Here is a 24299-nt window from a genome sequence, read left to right as displayed (position 1 = left end):
TTTTATGTAGTGCACAATGCTTTGGCACTTAAACAGTAACAACAAAAGTCCAACCAATTTAGTTTCACTTCTTGCCTATTAGAGCACTCGTAAACAGGCGCTAAACAAAAAAATGCTTATTGATGCAACCCCACAATTAGGCATGTGGAAGGAAAAGATCTGCAACAAAGAGGGAACTCTTGAAAAGCTGCTGATGCGGGTCTGTGTTTAATGTCAAAAAACAGAGGCAAGAACCTATGCACAGAGATATATTGATGTTTGGACCATCTATGCCATAGAAATGACACACAGATAAAATATAAATCCTACGAGAGTCGGATGTAAAGGCGTGGAAGGAACTTTTGGTCATACCTTGTAGTCAGGGTTAATAGGAGCAAAGGATATTCTGTAAAGTGATAATGAAGAATGATGTGAACGAGGGAGAAGAATTATGTACAGTGATGTATAAAGAAAAGGAATAAGATAACTACGAAGTATTTTAAAGTTCAGTATCATAAAGCAAATTTATCACTCATTATTATCTGTCACAAATGAATCAAAAGACATGGGAAAAAAATGAAGAAATCTTTAGATTGTAGCACTTTAGTCACCTTGTAAATTAGCCATAAACAGACGCTTGGGAACACAAATCATTACAATGTCCCTAGTTTTCGGAACAAAAAACAGACTATACTGTCCATCAGAATTCAAGGCAATGTACATAGCTACATATATGTCATATGCATCTAATACAATCAAATAATAAAATGAAGTCATCACTAGTTGCTATTCAACAAACCACAATCATACTTTGTGTGTTCTATTAAGGGATCTAACTGCACTACCTTTGGTATAACTATATTATTCCTCAATGAACAAATCAACTCGTTGTCCCACTGCAAAAGAGCACCAACAAGATAGGCTCTAATGGTTAAAGAGAAAATTCGAGGCCACCTTTCAGTGGCATAGCCTTGCAATGTTTCCTCTATCTGACTCGGTATGTTAGAACCTCCAAAATAATCACTTGAAACTCTAACTCTTTCGCCATTTTCAGTTTGGCTTTGTTTTCCCACATCAAGTGCCTTTGCTAGCTTCCTAGCAAGTATAATTGAATCCTCTAGTGCACAACATGCTCCTTGTCCAAGATTTGGCGTCATGGGATGCCATGCATCTCCTGCTAGTGCAACACCTCCTAATGTTGACTTTGGACCCACAACAGGCCACAACCATCTATCCACTAAAGGGGTCCTCACAAAGTTTTCAGCCGGTGTATTCTCAATAGTCTCAACAAGTTCCTTAGGCCAGTTCTGAACAAGTTGAAGAGCTTCCCTCTTCAAAAGATTGGGGTCTGTTATCTTTGGACCTGCCCAATCAAAATCAGGAATTAAAACCCAAAAATAAGCAAACAAAAAATATTGGAACATTTTAATTTTTATTGATTTTACTGAAGGCTCATGACGAAATGTCAATCTTGCGTTGACCATGTAACACGAACCCATTAATTTGTAAAGTCGATTGCACTGAGATAAAGAAGCAATGCTAGAATGTTATCTATCAATGTCCTTCGATTTTCAAGACAAGGGTACTAGATGCAGAGCTTTTGATGAACTTGGGAAACTGACCTGGAGAATGGCTGTTGAAGACAATAAACCAATAGACTTTAGTAGAAGAAAGAGGCACATAGCCAGCACGGATTCCCTTTCCATAGATGTAATGCACTTTCTGCTCGTAAGGTTGTCCACTGGCATAAACTCCCAATCCACGATAAGCACAATGTCCAACATAACGAGGTTCTGAGAAGCCCATCCATTTGGCCACCACTGAACGGACACCATCACAACCTATAAGAGCCTGTACAAATCACACCCAGATTTGCTCTAAGGGAATAAAAGGCAAAGCGTTCAACAATGCGAATCTGCCAACAATATCTGACTTATAAAATGTATGTTATAACCCAAATATCATATTTTTGTGAGAAGATGCAAAAGCTCTCAATTTAGAACTGTACCAAATTCTGCAAGGTCGAATCAAAAGCCTTTAATTATGATATCTATCAAGTACTCTGAATGCCCTACGTTTATAAGAAGATTATGTTTTTTATTGGAATTTAAGAAATATTTAGAAACTTGCAATTAACAGACTTTTCAGTGCTCTAATCACCTAAGAAATAGGTAAAGACATGAGAAAGGAAGAAAGAAATTAATTTACATTGATGTCCTAATTACCATAATAGGTTAATAGGACTCTAAAGTAGACAGCCACAATGGAAATGTGATAGTGCCAAAGGCATCTCCTAAATATTCAAATAAAGTAATAGCAAAAATAGAATTAAAATAAGAAGTACCAAGGGGTAGACCTATGAGGTCAACGTAGACAAAGAAGAAGAGACTAACCCTGTGCAAGAAGAGAGACTTTAATCTTACTGAAATCAAAAGAGAAACTAGCACCATTGTTAAGGTACCAATGCACAGCCAGAGAATGTCTTCAGTGTAATGGCCTGGGATAAGAGGGCCGAGCTGGGTTATCCTGGGGAAGCTTTCGTAACATCCAAGGCCAATAAATCCCCAGTTCAGGCAAGAAACTGATGAATCACAATTGTTTCTTTCAAATTCTAACAATTTCAAATCCCATTGTGGCCGTTGGAAAGGTGACTGTATCATAAGGACACCATTACTCCCCCCTAGTTCAATCAAGCAATAATCAATGCCCCAAGTGTTGATTGGCAGATACTCCTCCCTCAACTCAATTCCCAGCTTTTGGACTCAATTAGAAGTTTCTTTAGAAGTCATAACTTTCACATGCTCTGAAACAGTTCAGACCTAATACCAGAAGTCTTCAATCTTTCTACTTTGTCTGTTGTCCTGTTTTTCTTTATGCATTACTAATTGAAAAGGAAGACATTAAAATTTTACATAAAGAAAAGCCTTTTTTGCTTACATTTAAAACTTTATGATTTATGGATGTAGCTGGAAAAGAACACTGGAATATATATTTTTAGAAGAGAAATAAAGTTCTTCACAAAGCATGTTAATTACTTACTGAAAGTTATCTTTCTGCGTGTTCTCGTTACATATAGATGCATGAGAAAAAAATTTCCCAGGCAGAAACGCTAACTTTGGAGCAAATATACCTCCATATATAATTTTAATCCAGTGATTATCCAGCTTATTTATTCTGAATTCTCATTGTTGTAGAGGATGTCAAAGAATGACATTTGTGTTTATCACGGGTGTTGTAGAATACTTGCATGGGGGATCATTCACCACCCAAAATGAAAATCAGATGGAAGCAATCCACTTTTATGTTAAAATTTCCACCTCATGACCTCAGATCTGCACTCATAGAACTTCATGTCTACAGATCAATCTGAATCCTCTGAAACACCTATCAAAACTTCAGATCTACAAACATCAAAATGCTATAGGAAATTTTCAAGTGTGTACACACCATATGTCAAAATGTTAGATCATTCCAGCAGCTGCTAGATACTAAGTCTAATAATATGAAATCTCAAAATCAGATCTAGAAATCACATCAGTTAGCGCCAGTGTGGCTATTTATTAAATTAACTATGAAAATCAGATTAGCACATGCAATCTCAGCAAAGTCCCAGCAGTAAGAAAATAAATCAGATTTGGAAATGTAAATCAGATGAGCACGCCAAACAGTATACAAGAGATAACAGATCTGGAAAATCAGATCAGCACTTAACATCTGCAATAACAATCACAGCATTTTCTATTACAATAAAAAGACGATTACATAGCAACAAATTAGCTGTCAATGCAAAAACCAAACAGCTAGCTGTCGCAGCTACTCTACTCTTAGCAAACTAGAAAAACTAATATGTTATTAGAGAAATTTTGAGGTCTAAAATTGGCCTCCAAAGAAAAATAATAGTTACAACAGTAAAATAAGAAAGGTGAATTTTCAACAGAAAATAAAGAGTTATTTTTTTAATCATATTTTTGACTTATCTCCTTACAGAATTACTCAAATTCTCAGTGTAGGCATTTGTTGGATACAAAAATTAATTATGCATCCAATGAATGCCTACACCAAAAATTTCAAAAAACATGTTGTTTTCCATATATTTCCAGTTATCTCACTGTGGGTCTATCAAAAGTATGTAGAGTGGGTACACATTGGTTGCCAAGGTCCATATGTAATTCCACATCCAACAAGTGCTTACTCTTAAAATTTGATTAAAACCTATATAAAAATAAGTTGAAAATACAATTAAAAAATTAGTTTTCATTCTTTCCCTCCAAAACTATTTACCCTTATCCTTGACATCATCATCTTGAATCTTGTTGGATCTTTTAAAGTTGATTTTGATAGCACATTTTTTTTTAAGATATATCTTTTACCTCAAAATTTCTCCAATGAATGAAGTGATGCACCCCTCCAATTTATAGAGTAACAACAGTCAGTTACAAGTAAAGGATTAAACCCTAGACTACGTCCACCTCGTCTAATCCACTCATGCATCCTCAAAGAGAATCCTCCCCTAATAATGTGCTTCCTGGTACCCCTCATTTCAATAGGGGTACATATAGAGATTTATTTCACTTTGCATAACACCATCGTAAGCCCAAGGATGCAAGCGAAAGCCTTGTAGGCCATGTGAATTTTTGTATTAAGGTGTTCTAGGCTTATTATGGTTGGCCATGGTTGGTACCTTTGGTTTCCACTCTTAGCACCTTTAATCCTGAGTAGGATTGGAGGACTCAGAGTGGATTACATCGAGACTGTAACGACCTATCTATAAATATAGAGAACGCAAGAATAATAGCAGGCATACAATGCATGCATATGATAGCTACATATGCATGTGTCGCATACACCGCACTAGTATTTATATACTAAATTAACTATAAGTACTAAATATCATGACATTTCTTCGAATGGAGGTTATACTCATCCATCAACACTCATATTACTTAATGTATTATGATTAATAAGTAAATACCAAAAGAGGGCTAATAAATTATGTATCTCAGATTATTAATAAAAATTATATTAATAAATTAATAAAATGATTAAAAATATATATAAGAAATTAATTAAAAGGGTTCTTAAAATAATGTTATAATTTTAATATTAAAATTAAGTACTTTAATAAAACATAAAGAAATGCCATTATTAAATCATAAAGTATATACATATATTTATACGTGACCATAAAAGAGATGGAGAGGTGATACGTGACATGGGGGGTGTCACTAGGAGACTAAGCGGTGGGCTGCTGGTGGAAGAGCGGCCACCGCCAAGAAACCAAATAAAGGCCACCGAGCAGAATTCAAAAGGGGGAGAAGAGAGGAAGGGAAACGAAAGGAGAAATGGAAGTTATCAGCAGGAAGAGCGCGGATTGTTCTGAGGTTCTAGGCACGGGGGAACAGTCTGCTTCACCTCAGAAGCTGACTGGACTGAGTAGCCAGGTTTTGCTCAGTTTGGCTGGGTGGATTCGGTCTTTTGGTAACCGAAGCAGGGAGCTGGAGGCATCATCAACCGCATGGGCACAGGTAGGTACCCTCAACAGTTCTATCAGTTAATCTGTTAGTTAATTTTGTAAGACTTCAGGAAAAATTAATTACAAGTTCTGGATAAAATTCCCTTTACTGTTTAACATCTGTTGTACGGTCCTGTCAAAGACTCATGGTTTATGGAAGCATCTAGTTATGTAGGGGTGATCACATTTGTAGGAGCCAACCCAGCCCATGTTGTGTGCACCTATTCTTACCACATGGTCATGTCTCATAGAGTCTATAGGCAGCCTTGGCCTTGGTGCACTATTTATCAATCAGTTCTTAACATGGTCGTCTCACAATTTTCTGTAGTTCATGTTTCCCAAGGCAATGCACATTTCCCAATGCATTTGGTCTCAGAAGTCAAAAAATCAACTTAGTTTTGAATTGCTCAGAATAAAATTTAGATGGCATGCCATGTGGAAATTTTTGTAAAAGTTGAATGCTTCAATCAAAAAATAGCAATCAAAGATGGTATACTAACAAATGGAGGTTCCAGGTGGAAAAATAGGGTCAAATCTTGACCAAATGATACATGCATTACATCAAAAGTTGGTTTCAAAATTGGTTGTACAAAACCCAAGTAGTAGAATTCCAAAATCTCCTAAGGTGTTGGAGAACCACATTCACTGAGCCTAGTGGAACGTTGAAGATGTTCAAGGATCCAAAGTTTAGTCTAGTTTTCAAGTCAAAAGAGGCCAAAGCGTTGGATACCTAGCTAGTGGAACAATTTGATCCCCCTTTTACTAGTCATTTGAGGTCAATAAAGTGAATGTTGAGGTGGTTAAATGGTCAGGGGGATTGTTGGACCTTTGTGTGGATAAAAATATAGCTGTAGCAAAATCAAATCAACATTCTTTCCACCAAATCAAGCTTCAAAGGACCAAATTGAGCCAAGCAAAGCAAGTCAACCCACCTAATGGAGCTGTTGGGTCATCTTGTGTTGGACATTGAGCATTCTAGGGCCACTATTCTTGACTTCTTGTCTCTCCGGGGTCAAATCAAAGGGAATGTTGCACTTCCAAGGTCAAACAAGCTAAGTTGTACTCTCCTTGTGGACAATTATTGCACTAAAAATTATTTTATTGAATTTATTTAGTCTTTGGATTGTGGATGTCAACTAAAAATACTATTTTGAGAGTAAGGTCCAATTAACTATTACTAAAAAATCATAAAAGGCTAGTCCATCCTATCATTCCATTTGTTGTTGAACTATGAGATCAAATGCCATAATAGAACTCTCATTTTGAAAACATTTTGTGTACAATTTGTGGGTTGGTATTTTCTATTCTACTTTTTCTTAGATCTTGTCATAACAGTTTTAAACAAGATAAGCACAAGCATTTCTAGGTTACAAAAAGGTTAGAGGGACGATATATTTAAGGGGTACAAAGTCATGTAAAGGGAATAACCAAAGCACTAGTATTCATAATTTCACTTCTTGGTGGTAGAAGATTTCTTCTACCCCACAGCCAACTCAAATATTGGAGACACTTTGCTAGAAGTCACTTCTAGTTGGATCCGGAAGCTTGTGAAATATATTAGACGAAGGTGGAGGAAACAGAGTCTTCTCAACTCCAAGCCCATCTATCGTCCAGACTCCAAAGTGCAAGGTTGACTTAAGAGTGATTGTGATTCACAACCTGGCACTTGAGAGGTAAAATTTCGCCAATGTAAGCATATCTCAACAATCATCATTCCTAAAACTCAAAATCTTTTTTAATTTTCTGTTTTATAAAATAAAAATAAAAATAATTACTAGTTTGCTATTATTTATAATTTTATCTTGAAGATTAGCTTGTAACCATTGGGGTTTTAAGCCATAACTTTTATATTTTCATCCAAGGCAAAGATATACCACTTTGAGCTTTAAAGATATATGTATTTCACAAAGTATATCAACTTTTTTTGCAAATTCATGTTTATTTACAATAATACATACTTCAGATGCAGCAAAATCCAAGGTACAAGAGCTATTTCCAGGTAAGTATACATCTCACAAACCCTTGCATTAGTTTCCGGATTTTTATTTCAAAGTTTGTCATTGTTCTAGGGCCATATAGAGCTTATTCCAAGTTCCAACCATTAGATCATAAATTTATAAGCTGGAATAAATTTTTGGTGTTTCACCCACTAGATATTTGACCACTAGATCTCTGCAACAAGTTTCCTGCTTTTTGGAAACACAGATTTGTTGCATATTTGAAGCTTATGAAGGACTCGAAACACAGATTTATTTCATATTTGAAGCTCAGGAAGGACTATACTAACATGTAATTGTTGTCCTAGCGTCCCCCAACCCTAGGTTATCAATCCAGAGTGTGTAGCCACTATTGGGTGGCCCTGAAAGGAGATTTTATCTACTATTTTCTGCAATTTTCAGATCTGCATTTGGAAGAAAGCAAGCAGAAATACACAAGACAGCACTTTGTGAAAGGTTCATATAGAGGAAAATTCACATATTTGGTAAGTACATTAATTGTTTACTCATTTAAGCTATTTACATGTTTGTTATGTTCAGTTTTGAGTAAATTGCTTTGTTGATCTGCGTTAATCTTCCACATAAAGAACATTTCTAGATCAATTAAATAGTAAATAATTAACTCTTAACTTCACACAAGACTCCATTCAAGGCATGAGTCTATTAAGTGTTAGGTGAAGCATCAATTACAAGGAAACCTCCTATAGCCATTCAAGGAGTTGTGCTTAATGAGTTGGGACTCATGTTGAGGTGACAGTGGGAACTTGTCTTATGTTTGCCATATTGGCAGCTTGCAGGGACCTTGGCAAGCCTTGATAGTTTGAGTGGTAACACCTCCCATGTGTTGAGGACACTTCTCAAGAAATGCACCCCACATGTGCAAAGGATAGGTACGCACATACCCACATGCACCAACTCACCCACTCCACATATTTTTATGCAACTTAAGCAGTGTGTCCAAACTCAAGTAAATGTGAAAAAGAGATGAAAAAAGGCTATGGGTCTACTACCCACCAAAATGGGTAACCTTATACGATAAAGCTTTTCTCCTACATTTGACAGTCAGCTAGCAGCCCTTACTAGCCACTATTTTGACAATGATATGTCACATGTCTCCGCCATTTGCATCAGCCATGTGCCTCTCACCATCTGGAATTTACACTTGGATGAAGGTGGGTTGCTATTGAAAAGGTACTTGGATCATTTTGCAATCAGGTTCTTATACTTGTTTGTTTTAGGCATTTAGTATGGATAATGTTGATTTTTGAGTAGCTTGGGAGGTACTCCAAACCCTAGGATTCAAGGTTTGGAGGGTGGAGCACCACAAGAGTCACTTGTGGGCTTGGAACCCAAGGTTGGCGTTTTGCACCCATCATGATTTGGGCCAAAACCGTCAACACATTTCGACATGTGATGGATGGGGATGATAGTACTCATCAAGATGAATCTGACACATCGAAAATCATCCGATTCCCAGTTTTATAAATGGAGTTATGAATTTTTGAAAGTTATGTGTGGGCATGGTGGCACAAGGTCAAGGTCGGCTTGATGTTAGTAAGCCTTATGACAGCTTGTCAAGCCCTATGATGACGTTTTGAGGAAGCCCTTGTATATTGTATAAATACAAGGTGAGTGAGCATCATTTTAGCTCATCCATCCATGCAACACAAGGCAGAAGAGGAGCAAAAGAAACTCAGGTTAGGAAGAATTTACACCTCTGTTTGGGCCGCAAGAAAGAGAGCACTTCAGCTAAGGAGAGAGGCCGTTTTGGAGGCTTCTCGTGACTATTTGGAGGGTTGTTTACACCTACAGGAAGGCCGAGCTAGGAGAGATAAGACCGAAAGTCTGTTGGGGATTGTTTAGTGGATAAGTATCTCTGTTTTGAGCAGGTCGTGGGTACAGGAAGGCTGGTGTGGTAGGCCGCACGCTTAACACCTCAGAAAAGGCATGCGTAGGATTGTTTGAGGGCTAATAAGTGCCCAGAACATTAGCATGGAGGCAGAGGATACATTTGGAGGTAGGTCGCAGTTATTTAAGGGACTGTGTGGGTATTTAATAACGTTGTTGTAGCATGCTAGGTGCCCTAACTAGGAACAGTTAAGGAGAACAATGGTACAACAGACTTGGAATTAATTTTGTCTTATGTTGGGTCAAAGGATTGACCAATTTTGGATCAGAATTGTTTGCGGTCTGTGGGAGCCATGTGTTGAGGTTGACTTGGGCAATTGGAGACCTCAACTACGAGCAGATCTTGCAATGAAGTGTTGGGTTCCATTGGATTGGTGGAGGGCAGTGTGTTGGCTACCCAAAATAGCCCCTGACAAGCCATCATAAAGTGACATTGATAGCTGAAGGTTGGGTGAAGTTATGGAGCCTAATGTGCAACACATTGATGGACTAATGGACTGCTAGCTTGGTAGATTGGAGCTCAGGTGTTGGCCAGCCTAGAAGAGCAGATTGGATCAACCTAAGTTCATTGTAGCAGAAGCAACTTGCAACAATGATAGGTGGTATCCCTCTTGGAGACTCTATGTGTTGCCTTTGATGGACTAAGGGGAAGCTAGAGAGCAGAACAAGAGTGAAGGACTGAAAGGACAAGATACGACATAGAGACTACAACGAGATTGTCATTGTACCTTGTATTCCCTAGATTGTTGCATTATTCAGATTGGTTTAATATAACGAAGATTGGGTTATACATTATTGTACAATATTTTGTTAAAAATTGTCTATACTTGTGCATGTGTGATTTACTACTATTTTTCTGCCGTGCAAAGTAGTTATCTGAGATTCTTAGTGTCAGAGATTCTAAGATTCTATCCTAGACCCAAGATCATGGAAATTCAATAGATAATAGAGTGATATGGAAGATTGACAAACCTTGACCATAATTTTGTTCTCTCACCTTACCAAGGGGATTAATCTTTAGCCCTAGTCGAGTCAGACCTCCTTTGGGGCCTAAGGGTTGAGGAGGGGCACTACTGGGAAACCCATGATTGAGATAGCATGTTCATTATACCCTATGCCATACTTAACCCTTTCCATCATACATTACAAGCCCCATATCTCACCTCCATTCTTTGGGTCCAACTTGTCATTGGTTCTTTGGAATTTGGTACCCTCATGTCCACATACCTTGAGTAGGGCCAAAAAACCATTGCCTTGGAGGTTGATGTAGCTAAAAGAATGAAAAATCATATCATGGTCACAACAAAAGAAAAAGAAGAAAATCAAAATGCAAAAGATGACTAGGAACATATGTTAGCGCATCGGCAAAATCCTAGAACGAGCTTTATCCTCCTCATTAGCTATCACCCGGTTTTTGAGCACATAATGCTCCATTACATCAAAAAGGAACCCTTGCATGTCCCAACCTTGATGAGTGATAAATCAACTTATCTTAATGGGTAATAAAATTGACGCATCATAAAAAGCAAGCTCTAACACTTGAGCTATATGTGGTAATACAAGGAATAATCAAGAAGTAAAAGGAACACAAGATGGGTGAAAAAATCAGGCTGAGCAGGTATCTCATGCCTCCATGATTGCTCCCTCCTTTACATTCATACACTCGGGATGTGGACGCCCCATCAGTTGGTCCCGTTGACCATGGCACTTGGCCATGAAGCCTTTTCCCCTTCATTATCACCATATTATAGACTTTATGCTGCACAAACTAGCAAGCCTAGTTTGTAAGCTATAACTAGAGTGCACAACAACACTATGCGACAAAGGCCCACTATCACCATAGCCTATGTCCCCTTCTCTTCTCGTATTTTCGCTGACGGCAGGAGTCTCAGTATGGAGGAAATCAATTAGGATGATAGGATCAATGCTGAGAAGTAAAATATTTTCCAAGGCCCATTCAAGGAGAGGCTTAATTAATGGTTCAAATACTCCATGAGAAGCTGAAAGGCTCTCCAACAAAGACCTATGAGGGATGACTAAACCTTGGGCTCAGGAAAGCTCGATAATGATGAGTGCCTAAGATCAAGACTTCCAATTTTTCTCACTTGTAATTAATATGTCTATACTAGGGTTCAAACTGAGGCAAGGATGGCTCATTCAATGGAAAGATTCAAACAAAGTGTGATCTTTGGGAGAAGCTAGGATGACTTTCCACAAAAAACCCCTTGACAAAAAAAAATTATAAGAGACCTAGGGTTGAGAGATATACCGAGGTAAAGGCTCATCCAATGGTCAACTATAGTTAAGAGAAAAGGTTTCGAATGATGAACTACAAAGCGCAAACCTTCAAGAAATCCGCAAGTCAAAAGCAGCTTCAAGGGTTCCCACTTGGTGTGATAGCTAGCGCATCAATTTATTTGAAATTCAACTGTCGAAATTCGTTCGAAATTGGAGGATGCCTAGAGGAGACACAAATGAAGAAATTTATCTGGATGGAATCCCAAAATTCCTCCTCCCTAAAATTTCACACCAAGCCCTAGAAAATTTCCTTATCCTTAGAAGGACGATGAAAAGAGGAAGAAAAGAGGTGAAAGAATGATATTTCATTGAGTTAATGTGATAACTAAGGATCTAGGACCAATACCTAGCAATTGGGAGGATTGGAGTCAAAATAATTTCGACTTGGGAAACTTCGCTCTTCAAGGAGGCCTAAAGAAGCAACTTCATTATCTATGGATGCAGCTACACAACAACTTTAGACTTTTACACTTCGATGGCAATTATTATGGAGTTTCAAGGATGCAAATGCAAATTATCCCCTAGGAACATCCATTCATTCTTTGTCCAATGAGTAACACATGCAAAATATCCAATAGTTTCAATGATTCCAATAATTCACATTAATTAGGGCACATTATTTCACCATAAGAAAATAATTCCATGCATTAGACATCCATTAAAATAGAAATATAGCATTATATTGCACTTACAAGACAAAGAAGAATATATCCATCCACAATCTTGCCAACAAGAAGCTCCAAGAGAGATAGCGAAAATTTTCCATACATCAAAATGCATTTAATCATCCAAATCACTCCACAAATTGTAGGTCAAAATTCTCTAATAGAGAGGTCGAAAACCCCAAGTGTGGTGTCCAAATACAAATGAGGTCTCTTTAATTTATATGAGCCTCTCACAAATTCAAATTTGCCTAATCTTGCCCCTCATAATATTTTAATGTGCAAATAACATATCTTTTGGAGCAAGCCTGTTACCACTCAACCTAGCAGGGGTCCTATAGAGAAACTACTAGGTCGAGGGCAACAATGGAGCGATAGCTCATTGTCACCTCGGTTAAGGGTCCCTACTCTTTACAGACTTTCATCGATGTGAGGAGACCCAGTATTGGAGGAATCACTAGATGTATAGATAAATGAGAGGATGAAGGGTAATTCCCAAGGCCTATTCACAACAGAGGCTCAATTATATATCTTACTTACTTAAGAAGTAGGAAGGGCTAGGGGGATACTTGAGCCTAGGTTTGGGGAATATGCCTTGACAAGGGGCTTCCTAGACTTAAGGATCCATATAGAGGAATGGATTCTATGTAATCTTCATGGAATTTGAGTTATGAAATTGTGGGACCACAAAGAACCCAGGTGGACTCAAACTAGGTCAAGGGTGTGGAGTTGACCAATAATGGAGGGGCTTGACCTAGTTAGGGAGGAGAATAGGATTAAAGGAATAATTTTCTTTTGAAATCCAAATGCAATGATCCTAATGAGGGCACTAACCCAAAGTGACATAGAGAGGAGACCGGTCCATGAGCTAGGGCTTGCAATATCTCGGGATCCCACTGTCGGATTGACCTCAAATTTGGAGGGATCCTTGAGAAGACCACAACACATTTGTGGACCAATTTTCAAGGGTTTTGGATGGCTAGAAAAGATTTAGATTGATGCCCTAGGTGACCCTCTCAGGTTAGGCCTAGAATTTGGAAAAGTGAAGAAAAAGACGGAAATTTGACCACCAAAGGGATATGAGGATCAGCGCCTTATTGCTTGGGCTTAATGGAGTCAAGATGCACATAGATTGAGAATTTTTGTAAGCTAAGGAGCCCTAATTAACCTATGCTAACCTATTGAAGGGTAGAAACTAGGTAGTCAAAAATTTACACTTCAAAATTGCCAAAGAGATAAAGTTTCGAGGCTTAAAACCTATTATGTGCCTCTAGGAACATTCACCCACTCTCTTCAAGTACAACACATGCATTAAATCACTTATTCAAGGTTCCCATAAGAATTTCACATTTACTTTAACCCATACAAGAAAAATGATAACCATAATATGCAGTAAACCAGTAAAATAACAAGAATAGCATCAAAATTCAACTTACATGAGAGAGAGTATATCCATTCATCAACTTTGCATTAGAAAGAAGCTCCAAAGACAATAGTGAAAATCCAAACATCATAGTGCATCAAGAATACTCCAAAAAGTTTACCCAACAAAAAGTGCAAAAATCTCTCAAGAGATACTAATCCAATCCAAGTGTTGATTAAAATGAATCACATCACTTGTATTTATACAATCACTAATGAGTTTGATTTTCCTAATTAGGCCTATTTGAGCCCTGTTATCGCACAGCATGTCTAGGCACCGTGACAATGGCTCGGATCGGGGGTTGTCAGCGTGATCCCCAATCTCTTCGTTTAATTTGTCTCCCAACAATAGACTAAGGGGGGTGGACCCTACAGAAATGGAATCATGGAGGACTAGTTGGGAACCAACTAGTCATTAGGGGATTTTTGAGGTCTAAAATGGGCCTCCTAAGGAAATTATAAAATAATAGTGGAAATAATAAAATAAGATTAGATTACATCATCAAATTTTAGACGGAAAAAAGAAAAACCTATTTTTTCAACTTGTATTTTGCACTTATCTCCCTATGGGTTTATTCAAATTTCGAGCAGAAACACTCGTTGGATGCATAATTTGATTCCTCATCCAAGGAGTACCGATGTTACATAATTTTGATGGAGCTTGCTACACAAAAAAAGATAAATACATGAAAAACGTGATTGTAATCACATTTTTTCATGTATTTCTCATTTTTCGTGTAGTAGGGTCCACCGAAAGTACTCACCTTGGGTACTCTTTGGATGAGAAATTAAATTTTGCATCCAACGAGTACTCCCACTCGAAAATTGAGTAAAAACTTAGGGAGACAAGTTGAAAATACGATTTGAAAAAGTAGTTTTATTATTTTATTATTTTTTAATCTTTTTACTTCTTTACTCCAAAAATGTTGAATCATCCCCCATGGTTGACATCATCATCTTGAATCCTATTGGTTCTTATAAAGTTTATTTTGGTTGTACATTTTTCCTAGGAGGCCCATTTTAGACCTCAAAATTCCCCTAATGACGGGAGACATAGTGGAGCAACCAAAAACTTGTTCAAATCTAGCAAGGCTTAAATGATTCGATCAGATTTATAAGATTGATACCAATGCCTTGTGGATTCAACTATCTTGCTAAGAAGTTTAGGACCAAGTATATGATGGACAACTGCTGCTAAGGAAAATGTTATTATGAAATGAGATGCAAGATGGATTAGCAAAGGGAAGAGTGAATAGTCTCTAATGTAAGATCGTTTATGTTTCAAGGCCTTAGTATTGATTTTCCTTAGGACAAGAGCACTTAATGAAGACACAAGACTAATGCAAATAGGATACCAAGATGCCAAAGATGTAATTGTTCAAGTAAATAATGCCTCTTAAAGAAAGATGCCAAAATTACCATAAACCAATGATATTAATGTCAAGAGACTTGGAGAATTAAATTATTTATCCAATCTATATTCAATGACACTTCTTCAAGATCAACACCCTCCTTGGGAATTTTCCAACATAATGCCAGATTACGTAGATGCTCAAAATACTCAATTTTAAGAACTGAAAGATATATAATTTTCGACCACTGCATGGTAGAGTATTCAATAGAAATGTTGATCACAATTACTTGAGAATTTTCAAAACTAATTATTCAAGAAATATCCAACAGTTCAAGTAAATAAATCCGAGCTTAGAGTTAATTTCTTTTTTAGATAGTGAGTGATCTCAATGATTATTAAGCATTAAAACCAATGATCACAAGACTTAGCTGAATCATGCAAATAATGAAAGCCTAAGAATTTAAATTTCAATGATTTAATATTCAGGATAGCAACGAAATTTAGATGCTAATAAATGATAAACACCTCTTCAAATATTTTTGGAAATTCTTAATTTTTCTAATGTTTCATATCCAGAAAAATATATCTCTTCTCCTATAGTCAAACTTAGAGAAATTTAAAAAATTATATGTTCCCTTGGCTATAGAAATATTTTAAATTTTTACCTGACAATTTTTTTTAAAGATATAGGCCCCAAAACCCTTATCACATAAACTCAAGAAAGAACTTAGATTAAAATTTTGTGTCACACTTGAAATTATTTTAAAGTTTAATTATGATAATGGTTATAAAGTAAAAAATTGATTTTTTAAAAGGACCAACACATAAAAAAAAATAATGTGGTAAATGTTTATGAAGAAATCAATTTTAATTTTCTAAAGGGCCAAAGGGCATGTTGGACACCTAATCCTAAATGGGTTAGTGTGGAAGCCGAATAGACCAAAGCAGTCCAAGAGACCTTGGGATCTGAAACCCAAGAGTCACATATTGTACTATAAATATATAGCTCATGTTAATAAAAAATGTATTGCATGTTTTATCTTTCATATCTCTCTTGCTGTCCATGTGTGTTTGACATGGTATCAGAGCCATGATGTGTGGCCTGTGTAGTTTTCTTCCTCAGGGTTTATCCTTTAGTTAAAAAATGAGATGTTGTTATTCCCTGAGCAACCGGCCTGAGCTGCCTTGAATAGTGCTGGCCTAGTCTTCATTACCTGTAACGCTCCATTAATTCTGCCTGCCTGTTCTTCTGAATACAATAATCGCTCTCTGACTGTCATATACGTTTAAAAAAAGAGCGTCATTACACCTGCGCCTCTACTGCCTGACAATTCACCTGATTATTCTCACCTACGTTACTGAATGTGTTTGAATAGCCATTAAACTTGAACGCCTCTGTCGTTCTGCCACACCTGCGCTGCCCTGAATTGCACTGTGTCTGCCCTGAATTGCACTGTGTCTGCCCTGAAGAGCCCAGACGGTTAACGCACAAGCTGGGTGCCGTGGCGATCACATAATCATTCAATATATTTGCAGTTTGATTTCTGTATATATGCAGTCCTCTGTATATTCATATGTGCAGGCGGTGTCAATTGACGAAGTTTAATGATTCTTAATTGTTGAAATGACGGTATGTGGGTCAAACTTGGGTTAAGAGTAGAACCCAGCAGTTTAATTGCCCTTGTCCCCATGTATATCTGAAGAATAATCCATTCTGAAAGCATAATTAATCAGAGCTGAGCTTTTGGCTTGAGAGCGAAGCAAGATCGATTTGTTCTTTCTCTTCTGTGTGAGCGCAATCGATGGAGTAATTTACATTTGTCTAGCTTGATAAGTGATGTTTCAAAGCGCTGTTTTGTCAATTGCCAAAGCGCTATTTTACACCAGTTTCAGAGTTGATTGGACAGAGGATGAATATGAGCGCAGGGAAGTAAGGATGCTTCTCATACAACGGGAAGCTGCACCAACGGTTTTGGTTGCCATAGCTAAAATATTTGAACGCTAATATGTCGTCGATGTGCAAGCGAGTGAGTGGTAAGCTGGATTGTTGTTAGGTTGACTGAAAGAATCGATGCCCAAAGAAAAATCAATACAGATTTTAATTAGCACTCCTTTGATTGCTAAGCATTCAACTAGTTAACGACTTCAGTTTCCCTTTCTGTATATTTAAACAATTCTGCTTTGCAATAGCGTGGAAGTGTTTTGAAAGGATTTTGTAAAACTGTGATGGTTATATATCCATGTAGATAGAAGTCCAACTGCAGGTTTTGAAATCGTGGACTTCACATAAACCACTATCCTCATTACTCAGCAACCGGCTTCAATAGTGACTCTGGTTTTCACTGTGTGCTGTATAAACTTCTAATCAAATTCAATTAATGTTGAATTCATAGGTTGTTTGGTTCGTTGTGGAACCATTGCTGTATTGGGTTATATGAATATGAATTCAAGGTGTCTGGTGGGTGTTTATTCTTGAACAGATTCGAGTTGAATCTGCTAATATATACATGATTGATATTGGGTCGAAAATACAGAGTTTTGTGCTCGTTGGGTCGATTAATATAATGTCGAATGGAATATGGGCGCATTGTTTCATGGGTTCAAGTCATATATGCATGAATTGAGTCATTGGATTTGATTGAAGATTTCAGAAGTTCTAAATTTGCCATGAAAGAGAAAACTCTCATATACATTGATTGATTAATTGTGAAATGGTTTTATAATCATAATCTGAAAGATACCTTCTGCATAGTGTGAATTTGCCAGTAATTGCGATTTGGGTAAAAGCGTGGAGTTCCTCCCGTTCGGCGGAAAACGAAAACTGCTCTTCAGCAATAGAGAGCGACTTGTCTAGTTTGCAGAACAGTGAAATGGTTTGGTAGCGCTAGAGAACGCATACAGATCAAAGGAAGATATGTATTGATTTGATTCCTAATTAGCAAGTTTCGTGGTATTATAGACCGAATTAGTGTATTTTCTTAAAGGCCTAAATTGCTTAAATTCCCAGGAGAATATTGCTTCATGATAGCCCTCATTACTCTTGGTTTGATAGTCAGTTTTACGACACTTGTTTTTTTGACAAGTTACTCGCTCTCTGATATGGCACAATCATAGTATATCGTTGTTGCAGCAGTTTAATGGATGGTTCAGTTATATTTTTGAAACATAAAGCCAAGGCCTATCAATGCAGTTGTGAGATTGCGGAGAGCCTCTGAGAGATTCGTCGTTGCTGCATTTTTAATAATTTGTATCTTCTGAAAGACGACTAAGAAGTTCCCCAGTTCGTGTGACATCAAAGAATGCGATCTCTTGATTAATAAGATGTCGAAATAAATCTTTTCTCAGTTGAGCAACAACACGCTCACTTGATAATAAAACCACCATCCACGCAGTGCAGTAGCAAATGAACCAATTAAGATTATAAGAAGAATTTCCACAAGAGTGTTTTTGATGGTATTAAAAGCATCTGCTTTCTCTTCTTCCGTTCTCAAATCTCTGCTGACAATATCAATAATCTTGCCGCCATATTTTGGAACTAAAATATTTGTTGTGGATGCAATGAAAAGTGCCACAGTTGCAATAGTCTGCTCATTAAGCCACCAGCGCTTGCCCTGCGTTTTTCTTTAATCTGCAGGATTTTCTTTGTGTAGCTTGAAGATATTTAGCAGCTGATAGTTTTGCAGCAGTCGAGGGATTTCTTCAAAATATTAGAGGATTTGGGTAACTGTTGGCTTTCCTGGAGACAAATACCTTTTCGCTGGAGTCATTGATGGTAGAAACATCTGGGCTAATGATTTGGCAACATCGTTTAGCATTTTAAAGGATCTTGAAAAGAGTGTTGGTAAAGACAAAATAGTTGTCTCCACCTCCTGCTCTCTTCTCCATACAGCTGTGGATTTAGTAAATGAGACAAAGCTTGATAATGAGAATAAGTCCTGGCTTGCATTTGCTGCACAAAAAGTACTTGAAGTAGTAGCTCTGGCAAAAGCACTGATTGGTCAAGCAGATCAGGCATATTTCACTACCAACGCAGCTGCTATATCTTCAAGAAAGACCTCTCCTAGAGTGAACAATAAGGCAGTGCAAAAAGCTGTTGAAGCACTAAAAGGCTCTGATCACAGGCGAGCTACACCTGTCGTTGCTCGTTTAGATGAGCAGCAGAAAAAGTTGAACCTCCCAATTCTTCCAACGACCACAATTGGGTCCTTTCCTCAGACAGTAGAACTTCGCAGAGTTCGCCGTGAATACAAATCAAACAAGATTTCAGAAGCGGATTACATTCAGTCCATTCAGCAGGAAATTGCAAAAGTGGTTAAACTGCAGGAAGATCTGGACTCGGTGATATTTGTATAATTTTCATAGTTTCAAGATATCTCTGGTTGGTTTTTTTCCCTTTAAGCTACAGGGCTTTCTTGTGTAACTTGAAGATATTTAGCAGCTGACATTTTTTTGTGGGATTTTGGAGGATTTTTAAGGTGTATAAAAATGGCTAAGCTTGAAATAATATTAGAGTTATTGAGAACTCTAATCGTATCCACTGCTGACAGCGCAATCATAATCAATAAAGACATTATTGCTGACATTCAAAAAAGTATACAAAATGCACAAGAAAAGATAGAGTTTTTGCAGCTTGAGACAAAGCTACAGCAGGAAGAATTACACAAGTGGAGTCATCATTCTGAACCTGTTTCTGTTCAGAAGATTGAAATAGACTCCCATAAACAGCAAGTCAATAATGTTACTGTTCATTCAAATAAAGCAGCAGTTGTATATGCAGATGCAGAAACTCAGTTTGCACTTCCTAAGCCCATCATCAGACCTTGGGAACAACTTGTCCACAACAAGCACAGAACTGGTCTTGGATATGACAAGGACTTGTCCTTTCATATTCCAGACTACACCAAGCCCATTCAGTTTCAGAGTGTTGGATTCATTCATGACAGTTCACCTGCTCTTCATGACAGTTCAGCTTCAGCTGTTCCAGACTCTGCCCCTCTTCCACAGCAACAACAACAACAACAACAACAACAGATCGTGAAATGCCAACACTGTGACCGAGTTGGCCATCTGAAAGATCACTGTTTTGATCTTCATCCATGTAAGCACTGTCATAAAACCAGTCATTCTTCACACAGATGCTTCAGAAACAAACATCCTGCAAGAACAAAGATTCATCTTGGATGGATCGCTTCTTGGCAATGGGCATCAACAGCCAAGAAGATATTCCAAACACATGTCAGAACTTGTTCCAGAATATTGAACAGTCTTGCAGTTGAGTTTTCTCCATCATCTCACCTTGTATCTGACAGGGGGGAAATGATGGTCATCTACAAGCTTCAAAGCCAAATCAAGCGAGCCTGAGCCACAACCTGCCACACCAGTTTCAGAGTTGTAGCCACAGACAAAGATGCCTGAACATGCCTTCAGTTGGCAATCTGGGACACTTCCTCTAGCAGAAGACTTCAGCTTCTTGCCAGTTTTGGAAGAATTCCAGGAACACAATTGAGAACACTTCCTCTAGCAGAAGACTCCATCTTCTTGCCAGTTTTGGAAGAGTTCCAGGAATTGCATTAAGCATTCCAGAGTTGTTGGTCATCCTTAAACCATCACAGGTTGAGACTTCCCTTTTCAGGTTGAAGTTTTACCTTTTATGCGGGGTGAGACCTCCCTTTTATGGTTGAAGGTTTCCCTCTTTAAAATAATAAGATCACTTCCTCTAGCAAAAAACTTCAGTTTCTTGCCAGTTTTGGAAGAGTTCCGGGAACTGCACTAAGCGTTCCAGTGTTGGTAGTCATCCTTAAACCACCGCCCTTTATACCAACATTTCATAGAGCACATTCAGCCTAGTGCTGCCATGCATATTTGCACATTTTGTATTACAGCTCTCTTCTTGGACTCATACATAACCCTTCGGATTAGGGGGGGAATGTTGGACACCTAATCCTAAATGGGTTAGTGTGGAAGCCGAATAGACCAAAGCAGTCCAAGAGACCTTGGGATCTGAAACCCAAGAGTCACATATTGTACTATAAATATATATCTCATGTTAATAAAAAATGTATTGCATGTTTTATCTTTCATATCTCTCTTGTTGTCCATGTGTGTTTGACAGGGCACTTAAAAAATTAAATCGAAATCTTGACTCGTTGATAGACTAAGCTGACGTGAAGAGGTGATAGAGGTATGTAGGTCAAGGGGTGCTCGAGTAGCGAGGAGGGAGAGCAAGGATTGCAAGACGAAGGAGCTATGAGCAGCGAGGAGATGAGGAATAGGTATGTAAGAGATAGGCGAAGGTAGCTCATGCAGGGATGAGGGACACGGAATTGGAGAAGAGAAGGTGAGGGTGAGGGACGCATTGAGAGGAAAGGGAAAGAGTGGAAGGCTGCCAAAATGTTGGTTGAGGGAGGAGCTAGGGCAGCAAGGCTGAGGAGCGATGGGTTAAAGGAGAAGCAACAGACAGGCGAAAGAGATGAGCGCAGAGAAGAAAGGAAGGGAGGAGTTGTGAGTTAAGGGAGAAAGGATGAATAAAAACACAAAATAAAGGAAAGGGATCTGCGAGGAGAGAGAAAGGAGGGAAGGGCTGAGGGTTGCGTGAGGGAAAACACAAAGAAGAGATGGGAGGAATAAGGGACAACACATCATTATTAAGGTTATGCAGGGAACAGAGGAGATGAGGAAGTCAAAGCTGCTGGCAGGGCTGCAGGGTTAGGAAATAACACAGCAAAAGAATCCTGAGGATACCAAGGGTTGTCCTCAAAAGAAAATTTTAAATTTCATTTAAGAGAATTTTGCCCAAAAATCAATTTTCTCCTCAGAATTCACTATGAAAATCACAAATCCTCAAATGAATGATTTCGTCGTATTTTATCCCTGCAAACAAAAATTTGAGACTAGATCTTGCCCTCTAGGGCCTAGATCTGCCTCAAAACCCCAAATTTTCCTTCACAATCTTTAGATATGAACCTACACAACAAAAAATAAAACCCCAGATCCCACACATACAAAAAACTAAATTGAAAACCCAAATCCCAAAGTTAGGAAATAAAAAAATTTATGCTACAAAACTATAGATCTATACAAATAATTTATAGATCTATCAGATCTTAGGAGTATGAGTCTGACTCCATTCCAGATCTATAGATCTAAGGCTCTTTCTAGCCAGCTCTAGCTATTTAGCACAAATTTTAAGAGATAAGTAAAAAAATTTATTTAAGTACTAGCCCAGAAAATCCATGCAAGAAGAAGTTCGTCAAATAATCTTAGGATTTTAATTAGGAAGGCTCTCCAGATCTTATTCTCGAGAGTCGGTTGGTCCAGCCGAGGACTTCCCCAAACACTCAATTTCTTAAGTACAAATAATTTTGCAAACACTAAATCAAATTATCAGATCGATAAAGATATAAAATAACAATATAATGTTCAAGAATTAGAAATACCTGCTAATTCAATCAAATTAAAATTGCCACCTTAGATCCAATAAACTAAGCAAGATCCCTATGCACTAGATTATTCCACGAGAGTTATCAATCGACAATTTATAAATACTATTCAACTAAACATTAAAAACAATATTACCATAAAATACTAGAGAGGAACACTGTCATCAATAAAACCCCAAAAATTTGCATTTATTATTCCATAAAAAATACAAGAGAGCTTCGAGAGCTAGTACATGATCTAAAAGATCAGATCCTTTGAATAACAATTGACCTCTAATTTATAGATTAATTCTCCAATGGCTAGTTGACTTGGTCCCTGTCAAAGTAATCTCGACTGTTAAAAAAGATTTAACTATCTTTTAATCTCCCCCGTCAAAATTATTTTATTTTTGAGGATATTCCAATTTTTCATTTAACTGAATTTTAATCAACTCAAAATTAATTATTTTGAGTTGATTTCCTCAAAAAATTGACTTTGAATTAACTACCAAAGCCCAAGGGTTCGAAATCTCTTGAAATTTTCAATATTCCCTTGGTCAAGGACCTCCAAAAATTAATTTCTGTAAGACCCACGAATTTTTAATTTGGACGATTAATTTTTCATAAGACATAAAATTATTTAAATTTTTGGCTTAGAATTTTAATTAATTGACTCATGAGGGGATTAATAATTTTTCCGACTCTCAGATATTTTAGCCATGGTGTCTAACTATGAGGGACTATACACTAAAATATTTTTTATATCAAGATATTGCATTTTAATACATGAAGGGGAAAAACCCATTCGTTAAAGCCCCTCATTATTTCACCCAATTCTGCGACTCAAATATGATCTAGTAGACACAGTGATTTGTAATAAAATAATTTATTCAATTAGCTAAAATTATTCCCAAATCACTTTACAAAAGACTTGACTAGAATACTAGGACTTACCTAAGATCTTGACGACAAAATCAACCCTAGCTTTAGGGTGAGGTTGGAGGGAAAAACTCTGTCGATCATCCAGGTTTAGAAACACAAGTTGTCATATGTTCACTAATACAAGTATTCGATTTGAAACTTGTGCGAATAGAATCTTTGTTTTCGAGATTGTATAAGATGACTGTGTATTGTAGGCAAAGTCAATCATATCATGGAAAATTTTGCAGCAGTGTCCTTTGTATGTACAAGCTCAGGTTGAAGACGTTAAAGCAAGTTTATTTTGCTTCTGAATTCCTAGATGGAGTCAAGTTTGTCTTCAACAGTTTAACTTCAAGATGAAGTGTTTTTGAGCCATGTAAATATGAGATTAAAGAGAATGTTCAGATTCCACTTATCAGTATTTTATTCCTGCATCAGTGATAAGAATGTTGCCTCAATTCTTTCCAGGACAGCAGGTTGTCATGAAGAAGATAGGTGACGTGCCTTAATTAGGGCTTGAAAGGCACCAATTGAAGATTATGCATTTTGGATTGAACTTTTGGGTGTTTTTGAGTTCCAGCTTCTTTATATTGACTAGGGAAGTCAACTTTTGGAGTCCAAAAGTTCCTAGGGGGAAGGTGTGAACAGGTGATCAATTTTAAGCTTAAAAATGAAAGTGACCATAAATTCTTGAAACTAGCACCAAATCGAAGTGCTTGTCGTTTGGAATCCAACGACGTTCGTTTCACCTCAATCCGACACCGTATGCTCAAGTTATCGCTTGCTGACCGTTTGGCGAAACAACTAAAATTTGCGCAGGGTAGTTGA

General features: G+C 37.5%; 1 protein-coding gene across 2 annotated transcripts in view; it reads right to left on the bottom strand.

Annotated features, from left to right (window-relative positions):
- Positions 1-632: 632 nt before the first annotated feature.
- LOC149234525 (monooxygenase 2-like) overlaps positions 633-24299 on the bottom strand; it is a 170787-nt gene continuing 147120 nt past the window's right edge. For both annotated transcript variants that reach the window (XM_089371863.1, XM_089371862.1), the window contains 2 exons: positions 1602-1830; positions 633-1342 (listed from right to left, as the gene is read on the bottom strand). In XM_089371863.1, coding sequence (XP_089227989.1) covers positions 759-1342; positions 1602-1830 — 813 coding nt within the window. In that variant the 3' untranslated portion in view covers positions 633-758. The remainder of the gene's footprint in view (positions 1343-1601; positions 1831-24299) is intronic.

This window comes from Pinus tabuliformis, chromosome 8, assembly GCF_031772625.1.
Source record: "Pinus tabuliformis cultivar Carrire ecotype Pingquan chromosome 8, CPIR1, whole genome shotgun sequence".
Classification (NCBI taxonomy): Eukaryota; Viridiplantae; Streptophyta; class Pinopsida; order Pinales; family Pinaceae; genus Pinus; species Pinus tabuliformis.
Note: the sequence above shows the minus strand (reverse complement) of the source record. Positions and strands in the feature narration are given on the sequence as shown.